Below are 10186 nucleotides of genomic sequence, written 5' to 3'. Positions count from 1 at the left end.
TAAAATCCACCTAGAAGAGAGCTGAATGAAAATATCTCGTAATGCAGCACCTGAAGTGCGGCATCATCATTGAAGTTGAACAGAAGAGACAATTTGTAATTGACACACAGTGTCATAAAACATCTTGTGCGGTGATGAAAGCTGCTAGAATTGTGAGCTTTTTCTCAGGAGTGTGCGCTGTGTGGGGCATCCACTTCACAAATGCAGAAAATTAACCTTAAAGTCAATGGGGATTGGGTTTGCAGTGCAAAACACTGTTCTGGCATGTTCTGCGCTATTGAACTATGAACCTTTTCACTGTGTACTTTCCGGGGCTCTTAAGCAATGAATTTCTCTCACAACTCTGATGTGATGTAAATAACATCAGTTAAAATAAGTTAACAACAATGTCTCTGAAAAGTGGATGAAGTAATGACATACAGACATAGAAAGTCATTTGTACTGACTAATTAGTGAGTAAGCGTTGGACTTGTACATAAGGCTACCTGACTAAAATCAGACTAGTTGTTACATCTAAAGCCAAACAATAATAATAGTAAACAAAACAATAGTAAAAAGTTCTAGAATAACACTATTTTAGAATAACAGAATAATAAATATTTTATTTGTCAAACACAGTTGAAGTTGAAGTATAGAGATATCTGAGATAGCGACGGGGAAGAATCTTTGGGTCAGCAGTTACAGTGTATTCCGTAAAGAAATATGCAAATAAATGTTCGGAAGCAGATAGCAAAATCCGGTTTAATTAAATGTACCCGCTGTTGAATAGCATTATCTTGGATTCCCCATGTTTTCTAATGAATTTAAATTATCCGCTTAAACAGACGGCGTCAGACTAGACTGGGGTAAAATACAATTGTTAAAATAAAAATTATTGTCATTCTAAGGGGATAATATTTCCGAAACTTCGTTATCATGTGGTTTTATACTTCAATACACAATGCGTTGTTTCACACATTGTTTCAGTGTGACAGTTCTTGCGATCGATCACGATCATGATGAGCGGTTTTAGCCTATTAATTTAGTACCTTCAGCAGCCAATCATTTGGACACACGTCTCTGAAAGTTTTCCTTTGTCCACCAATTTATTAATTCTACATTCTTAACCAATCTCATGTCATTTCCTCATCGCTTTTAGACCAATCAGAGGTGAGGGGGCAGTCAACGGCATACAAATAAGCATCTGCTTTCCTGCTGTTGAACACATCCGTCAAGATTTCATCCGTGTCAGAGGCCGACATCCTGGTCCTCGAATGTAAGTACAATTACAAACCACTCATATCAAACGTGTAGTTATGTGTGCTGTAATATTTGCATTTGGTATGTTAAACACTGTTGTATTCAAACTTTGCTTTGTTTCATTTATCCTTCAATGCAAGAGCTTTTTAAGTAACATCGTTTTGTCTGACGCCGGTTCAGTTGTATTTGTGCAGCGCATATATAATCCATGGCGTTTCTTCACATATGCATTCCTTTCATGAGGGTAATGGACAAAAGACTCTAGTCTAAACCATCACCCACAAAATGCCACTTTTGATCATAAATGTATAATCTGTAGCAAAAGCGGCTTTACGCATAACAGTGTGTGTATTAGGTACAGGACTAACCAAGCGCTAAAATGAAAACAACCTTGTGTATACAAGTGTTATTGTCACAAGTGTCAAAATAATCATAATGGTAAAATGTATACATAAGAATTGAAACTTATTTTTGGGTCAAATCATTTACTAGCATCTTTTTTTGAGTGAATGCAAAACTCCGAACCCTGAAGATCTTGTGTGATTCTCTCCTCAGGACAGTCATTTCCATCTGCGGGAACAGTAACAGGCCCATGTAAGTATGTTGTCTGTTGTCTGTTGTCTGTTGTCTGTTGTCTGTTGTCTGTTGTCTGTGCTCTGACCTGACCTGACAGGAGGCCCACTCATGACCAGAAACACAGACCAAATTGATTGCCGCAGTGTAGATTGGACCCTCCGGCCTGTTGCATTTTAGGATCAGCAGAGAGTTTAGACTTTGACATTCAAATTATTATTAGTTTTTTAGAAACTGATGCTCTGAAACTCAAATATTTCTATGCATAGGCTCTCCAGCTAGTCTGAGAATTGCTGTTTTAAAGAGCCGTAATGTCATTGTTTAAATGTCGATATATTTATTTAAAAATCTATGATACTGTCAGACATGAAATTCTTCAACCAATATTGTAATATTTCTCTTATTAATAGTAATTACCCTACCCCAAACATTCTCATTCTTTTTCACCAACTCTCTTCTTTCCCTCCCCTCTCTTTTTTTGTACTTCTCCTCTTTCTCTCTCCCTCCTCTTTTCTCTCCTCCTTCCATCTTGTTCTCTAGCGCTAGCTCACTCGTTCTGTGTTTACTGTTTAACCTCCGCCCTGACCACAGGCTAGATCATCTGTTTTTCTGGGTTAGCTCCTCAGGTGTGATCTCTCTCTCTCTCTCTCTCTCTCTCTCTCTCTCTCTCTCTCTCTCTCTCTCTCTTTTCAGTGTTTCTTTGCGCTTCCTCTGTGCTGTCTCTAAATCTTCTTTTGCTGCACGTTCCCAAAGCACTGCCGCATAGTTACTGCTGTTCTCATGATGATACATTTCTAATGTATTGATGGCTAATAGTTGGGGAAATGATGAAGAAATGATCTAATTGGCTTATCAATATGCAGCAATGACATCATATTACTGTGTCATCTGAAACACTTTCATTTCTTATGAAGTGGAGTTTCAAGTAGGGTAGTAGCACTTCATAGCTAGATAGCTGATAATAGGATAAGAACAAAGACATCATTATAATCATGGTAGATTGCAGGGTAATATGAGCTGCAATCAGAGATAGAATATATTCAGTCAACACCTCCTTTCTTGTTGTAGTTTAAAGTGATGTTTTAGACAAATGTTGGAGACAAAATAATGAATTCAATAGTATTTATAGAAAGTCAGTGCACTAAAATAATATGCAGAGGCACACAATGATATGAGGACACAAAATATAGCTTCGCATACTAGCCTTATATTTTCATTATTTCATCATTTACATTGCTTTACCTATACACCTTTAATTAAGCGCACAGGATGTAACTGGATTTCAACGTACAGCTGAAAAAGGTTTATGTATAGCACATTGTACCATTCAAGTAATTCTATTTTATGATTGCTAATCATTTACATAGTACACATTTTATGTAAAAATGCACTGTGTAGTAGTTTTTGATGAAATATCTATTATTCTTAATCCGTCACAAAGCTTTACGAGTATCATCATTTGCGGACAAGCACACATTCTTGTGTGTTAGAACTAGGTTCATTCCCATGGATGTTTCTAGGACCTTCTCTAATTACTGTATGGAAATGAAACATAAGCCAATAATGGGTATTTGCTTTGGTATAAAACTGTATTGCTTTGGCCACCGTGCCTCTATGCCCGTTGGTGCTGCGCTCCCATTTACAAGATCCCGGCTTTACCAATCCAACTTTTCAAATGTTCATATTTAAATGTCTGCTTAATGTAAAATAAATGAATAAACAAACCTGAAATACTAATTCTATACTTCAAAAATGTAAATCACGCATTAATATACCATATCTGTCATTTTTTTCATAAGATGCTGTTAATATCTCTCTTTAGATGCGATGATTTTTGCTCAGCTGAAGCAGTGCATAGAAATAAGGTTCATATTCTGTTCCATGCTTAACAATGATTTTCCCTTAAATACGTCCATGGAAGTGGTATTGGTCAAATCAAATTGGATTAGTTATTTCTTCCTCTTGCATTACAAATCTCTCAATTAATGAAGGGATTTAAAGCATATAGTCCTCTTTTGTGCTTTTGGCTTTTCCACTTTTTATGTTCATCAAACACACCTCAATCGCAGTCATACACACACTCTGTCTCTCTTTGTCTCTCACACACACACGCACACACATACACAAATACACACACAGACACACTCACGTGCCATTCACCACAAGGGCTGGCAAAGGCGATGAGGCGTGTGTTTTTTCTTCTCTTAAGCGTGGAGAAATCCGCCTTTCGTGGAACAGGGGAGGAAGAGAGGGGGCGTGAAAGAGGGAGGAGGAGGTGAGGAGGTGAAGAAGAAAGGGATGAGAAGCTACAGCTCTCCAAATCACAGCCCACCACAGCAGCTTCTCACTCTCGCTTTCCTGCCACTCTCCCCCCCTCCGCTCTGTGTGTCTGTCAGCCAGAGACCACCACAAGGCCTCTTTCTCACTCCTCCTCTTTCTCTCATTCTCTTTCTCTCTCTCTCTCTAAAGAAATCTGAGCCCACCACAAGCCCCTTCCTTTATCTCTCTCTCCTAAGTTGTCTTTGCTTAACAAGGTTAAGTAGTTTATTTATCACCTGAACGATTTCACTATTTCAGGCAAAGGGACACAATGTATGCTGTTTGGGTAGCGCCACTACTTCTGATCATTGCAATCTGTCCGACATGTAAGTTCCTATTTACAAAGGCAGAAGCATTTGGGGTATGGCATTGACGTTATTCTTGTATCCTGTTTTCAATCTTTCATTGCAAATGAAAATGGGTTGTTGTTGTTAATGTACATCGTTGTCAATTTGTATGTTAATTTGTCAATGTTTGCATGTTAATCAAATGGTTTATAATGCTTGAAGTGAACTTTAGAATCCCATGCATCAATCCATTTGGACCCAAGCAATGAATAAGAAAGTCCAAACAGATTCCCTGTACCCCATCCCCAATACTCTGACGCTGATTGCCTCTCTCTCAACAAGTGGCTCAAGAGCCGGAGGCAATGTTTGCTCAGGTGGGAAAATCTGTCCGGTTCCCCACACAACATGGTATAGAGGATGGAGTTTACATGACCTGGTACTGGACTGGAACAGGGCTGAATGACCAACCACAAGAGGTGTTCAGCAAGCACGGCTTGGGTGGAACCGATAGTAAGCCAATCATTCAGTGTGTGTGCGTGTGTGTGTGTGTGTGTGTGTGTCTCTGTCTGTGTGTGTGTTTGTGTGTGTGTATGTGTGTGTGGCTGTGTGTGTGTGTGTGTGTGTGTGTGTGTGTGTGTCTGTGTGTGTGTGTGTGTGTGTGTGTATGTGTGTGTGGCTGTGTCAGTCTCTCTGTCTCTCTCTCTGTATTTATGTGTGTCTGTCTGTGTGTGTGTGTGTGTGTCTTTCTGTGTGTGTGTTTGAGTGTGTGTGTGTGTGTTTCTCTGTCTGTGTGTGTGTTTGTGTGTGTGTGTGTGTGTGTGTGTGTGTGTGGCTGTGTGTGTGTGTGTGTGGGGGGGGGGGGGTAAGTGTGTCTCTGTCTGTGTGTGTGTGTGTGTGTGTGTGTGTATGTGTGTGTCTGGCTGTGTGTGTGTGTATGTGTGTGTGGCTGTGTCAGTCTCTCTGTCTCTCTCTCTGTATATATGTGTGTCTGTCTTTGTGTGTGTGTGTCTTTCTGTGTGTGTGTGTGATCAATGTCTATATGTATGATCAATGTATGATCTACTAGAATTTCTTAAAAATGAGGGAAATCCTGATTATTCGTTTCTTTACAGTAAAACCCCCTTGGAAGAACAGGGTCTCTGTACGCAACTCTGACTATTCCCTCATCATCAGCAATGTTAATGGCTCAGACTTTGGATACTTCAAGTATGAACTGAAAGAGAAGCAAACCAAAAAGGCAGAAAAAGAGTACCGGCTGTACGAGGGTAAGCTATTTAAGAGAGGAGGCAGATAGTGACACAGAGAGAGGAGGACTTCAGATACAGCTGAATCGGAGTTTTTATTGACATTTTATATTTAAAATTTTGTATAAGAAAATACTCATGTATGTGGCCACATATGTAAGGAGGGTGTATGCCCCCGTGTGGTCCCAAACAGAATTGCACAGCAAATTCAACCGAGATCTCCCATCATTGAGGCTTTGCAAAGTTAAACTGAGTGCAAACTCTTTGCTTGTCTTTTGATGCTGACTTTCTTTCTCCCTCTCCTTCTTCATTTCATCCTTGTCTGTCTCTTAGTATCCCTGGCTCCTTCCTCAGTGGTTCTCTCTGGGGCCACACTAGCGCTGACCTGCCAGGTGAAATCTGGAACAGGGGCAAAACTAACCTGGCTCCCCCCAGAGACCGCGGACAGTACACGAAAGAGTGATGTCCCTCGCCCAACCTTTAGCAGCTCTACACTTACATTAGCAAATATGTCAGGGCGTGATAAGGGTGTTTGGACCTGTTCAGTTAATGGACTTAAAGCTGATGCAACAACCACCATTCATGTTATAGGTAAGACCATATCACAGTATGTGTGCTTTCAAGGCAGAATTTGGGGATTGCACTGAGTTCTTTAAAATGTTCAGCAGAGGGAATAGCAAAGTAAAACAGTAAAATGTTTTACGCTTGTGTAAAAGTGTAAAAGTTAGTTCAAAGTGAGAAATATTTTTCTTCCTTCTGTCCTCACAACTCTGTCCCCCTCTCTCCTACTCCTCTACCCATGCCCAGACCTCTCTCCATCACCCAAAGAGGCGATCTACACGTCTGTCCATGCCCCTCTCCAGCTGCCCTGCTCTATCTCCTCTCCGGTGGAATGGGAGATGGTCCTGAGCAAAGGCCTCCAGGGAGGGAGTTGGAGTTTTCTCCCCGACCCAGGCCTTGAGCAGGTCCCCAAGGATTCCCATCTGCTCGCCTCCCTCTCTGCAAATTCAACCCCACGCTGGAACATCACGGCAGGCAGCCGGATGGACGGCTCTGCCCTGGAGAAAGGACCCCAGGGGAACAACCTGTCTTTGAGTAAGAAGGCTGTGACAACACAGGACAGGGGTACATACACCTGTGCACTGAGGTTCAAGACAGTCAACCTGGAGCGGGTCATCAAGGTGGAGGTTCTACAGGGTAAGGGTTGAGTCAGGTGTGTGTGCATGGGGTGTGTGTGGAGGGGGAGATGGAGTGTGTTGTGTGGCTTCTAAAAGCCCTTGATGGTTTTCTGGAGAGACAAGCAGATTTTGATATTCACCAGTGATGTAGAAAAAATACAAATACACTAGTGCATTTAACTAAATACTGCATTTAAAAACATAAATGTTTTAATCTGAATCGTTGCCAATCAGTGGGCTATATATATTATTATTCATCTCACACAAATATGACTCATGGTCAGAGAAAACAGGAGACATGTCTTGAGAGACATTTTTTATTAGCTGGTATCTATAGAGAGAGACAGAGACAGAGAAATATTGTGTATGAAGCTACATCAGCTTCTGTCTGTCAACTTCTTTTCCTGTGTCAGAGCTACGTGTTTATCTCCATGGTTATTCATGGCTGTGTGAATGCCGCTGTATGAGGAGAGCATATCAGTCTAATGGTCCTCAGCATGGCTGAGCTCAGGAGAAAACAGACGTGTTTTTCCTTCAGCTCTATTAGCGAGGCCTAATGAGCCTTTACAGTGCCAGAACAAACCGGCAGGAGCTATTAAATGACTCACAGCGTGTGTTCTTACTTTCTGCCTTTTCTCCTTTCCTTCATTATTCCTATCTTCCTATCTGTCTATCTGTCTATCTATCTGTTTATCTATTTATCTGTGTATCTTTCTTTCTTTTTCTGTCTGTCTGTCCTTCTGGCTGTCTGTCTACCTGTTCTTTTTTTCTTTCTCACAGCTTTTGCCAGGCCGAGCACCTCTGCCCTTGAGGGTCAGTCACTGAATCTCACCTGCACACTGGGACACAGCCTGGCCCCCGAGCAGGAAGTCAAGTGGATCCCTCCGAAGGGCGCCCCCCTCCCCGCTAAGGGCTCCTCGCCTCAGGCCAACACCTGCTTCATCCCCACGCTGTCTGTGGGCCATAGAGGGAAGTGGAGGTGTGAGCTGCGGAGGAATGGCACGCTCCTGACATATGCTGAAGTGCTGCTCAAGATAGGTGAGAATGATGATGGGGACGGTTAGGGAGTTTGATGGCTTAGCATGATCACTGGACAACCCTACTATTGCAGGGATGCTACTTCAGTTTATTGTAGGCCAGTATCATGATTCTTCATATGTATGGAACTTCAAATAACAGATCATCAGGCATCATTAAGTTCGTCATAGCACTTACAGTTTATCAAGGCATTTACACTTACAGTGTCATAGCTCTGCAGGTGCAAGTCTCGAAAACAGTCAAGTAATTGAGTTGAATGGGGTGGGGTCAACTGAACCCAAACTTCATCCCTGGTGCTTTTCTGTGCACTTGTTCCTGGCAGAGCCCGTCCCGGTGGATGTGTGGCTGTGGGTGGGCGTCGCCAGCACCGGGCTGATTGTCATCCTGCTCATCTTCATCGGCAGGTCCCTGATGAGACGCTACAGACAGGTAACCTCCTGATGCACCTCTGCATGGAGTTCTCTGAAGGGGATGAACGGTGAAGGGGGCAGCGAGTTAGATGGTTAAATCTGGTTAAAGAAGGCTTTTGTGTGGCTGTAGCAGCAATAGTCAATGTGTATGGGTGTGTTGTGGATGTTTGCATAGGAAACTGTCTGTTACCTCAGGGAACTAAACGTGAAAGTATGAGGCAGATGAATACAAAATGTGTGGGATATATGAGAATAATGATTTTCATATTCAGAATAGATTGCCAATAGGATCGTAAGGTGTGGTTAAACACCTTGCCAATAGTAAACGGTCCGTCACCTGCAGCAAGTCAATCATCTGTGCTTCTGTTTCTAGCGGAGAAGGACACAGAGGCGTAAGACCAGATTCTGCTGCTGCAAAGAGTGAGTATTGTGGCCTGTGCTTCCTGTATCCACCTTAACCTCACAAAACCACATTCACTTCCGTCTGCATCTCTCTTATTCTCTCCTTCCTTCCCTCACTTACTCTGTGTCTCTCTGTCTCTGTCTCTCCATCTCTCTCTGCCTCTTCATCTCTCTCTCTCCCTCTCTCTTTCGCTCTTGCTTTCTCTCTGTCTCCTTTCTCACACTGAGCTTTAGATCCACTCTAATGCATGCCTGTGGCTTAGTGTGCTCTCTAATCCGTTTGATCTTGTTTCTCTCTCTGTGTGTCTTTGATCGGATCTGTCTTTAAGTCAGAGCCAGGTTTGCTGACAATTGTATCGGATCACAGCCCTTCCTTACCTTTAAGATTATTTGAGATAAGAGTTGGTGTCTAAATTGATGTTCCCCATGCACAAAAATATTGCTAGGAATTTATCTTTTTCTACAGAAATATTGTTTCACAAATGCTGACTTTCTAAATAAATGTACTCTTTGCCTTTTCATTTTTTATATTTGGAAACATAAGACACAATCAGTGTCCACAATGACACAATTCATACCTTGATGTTGTATTGTATTCTTAAAATTTGTAATGGAGTATTTGATTTGCTTGTTACCAAATGCACTTCACGTCTTGATTTGTACTTAAGCTCCTTTTACATGTTTCTGTTGTGAGTATTTGGTTGATAATGAAGGACAAAGTCTCAGTTTTTACCTTGACTGACTCATAATGTTGCGTTTAAATCAGATTGACAGTAGACTACACATAATGTTCTTTTGCTTTCTCTGTCTCATTATTCTTTCTGTTACTCCCTTTGCCTGTTTGTCCTTCTCGCTCTCTCTCTCTCTCTCTCTCTCTCTCTCTCTCGCCCTTTCTTTTTTCTATCTCCCTCATTCTCCCTCTCAACTTTTTTTTTAAATTCAGCCCTAATCCGCAAAAAGGATTCTACAGGACCTGAATGAGCGAAAGGACATTTCTTGGACAAAGACGTTTTGGCTGTCATTGTCATCATCGACATCACACATTTTATTAATGGTTCACTGGACAGAAGAATAGAGTTAAGCGAGAACCCAGCATCTTCAAAGTACCTGTCAAATATACAAGAAACTAATTTAATAACATTTTATCACAGCTGAGTAAGTCTGGAGGTTGGTCCTCTATAAGAACATTGCTGTCTCTAAATATATTTTTTACTGTTCTGATTTTTGACAATATATTTTCCAACAATAACTTACTTTTAGCGTAACTCTGTATAAAAGATTTATATGTACATATTTGCAATGCCACTCTAACAGTTAAAATATGCTTACTTACCTCTGTACACATTTAAGCTTCAATTTCAAATAAAGAAATAAGTGAGTGTTGTTTTTTGTCTCTGAATTATCCCATTGCTCAATATGTGGAATAATAATAATTCAGTGATGTGGTAGAATCTTCTAGAGTTTAGAGTTTTGCAATCCATCCAGCCCTGGATAGC

At 41.3% G+C, this 10186-nt stretch overlaps 1 protein-coding gene across 1 annotated transcript; it reads left to right on the top strand.

The window, feature by feature from the left end:
• Window positions 1–324: 324 nt before the first annotated feature.
• Window positions 325–10018, top strand: LOC308380091 (uncharacterized protein; the record flags this gene model as incomplete). The annotated part of the gene is made up of 12 exons (XM_080857368.1): window positions 325–353; window positions 1139–1255; window positions 1795–1833; window positions 4390–4457; window positions 4761–4928; window positions 5531–5683; window positions 5996–6253; window positions 6470–6859; window positions 7621–7878; window positions 8201–8307; window positions 8662–8708; window positions 9634–10018. 12 exons carry the CDS (start codon window positions 325–327, stop codon window positions 9665–9667), a joined length of 1668 nt encoding a protein of 555 aa, XP_080713494.1. The 3' UTR covers window positions 9668–10018.
• Between the last annotated feature and the right edge of the window lie 168 nt (window positions 10019–10186).

Source organism: Sprattus sprattus (assembly GCF_963457725.1).
Source record: "Sprattus sprattus genome assembly, chromosome: 19".
NCBI lineage: Eukaryota > Metazoa > Chordata > Actinopteri > Clupeiformes > Clupeidae > Sprattus > Sprattus sprattus.
Note: the sequence above shows the minus strand (reverse complement) of the source record. Positions and strands in the feature narration are given on the sequence as shown.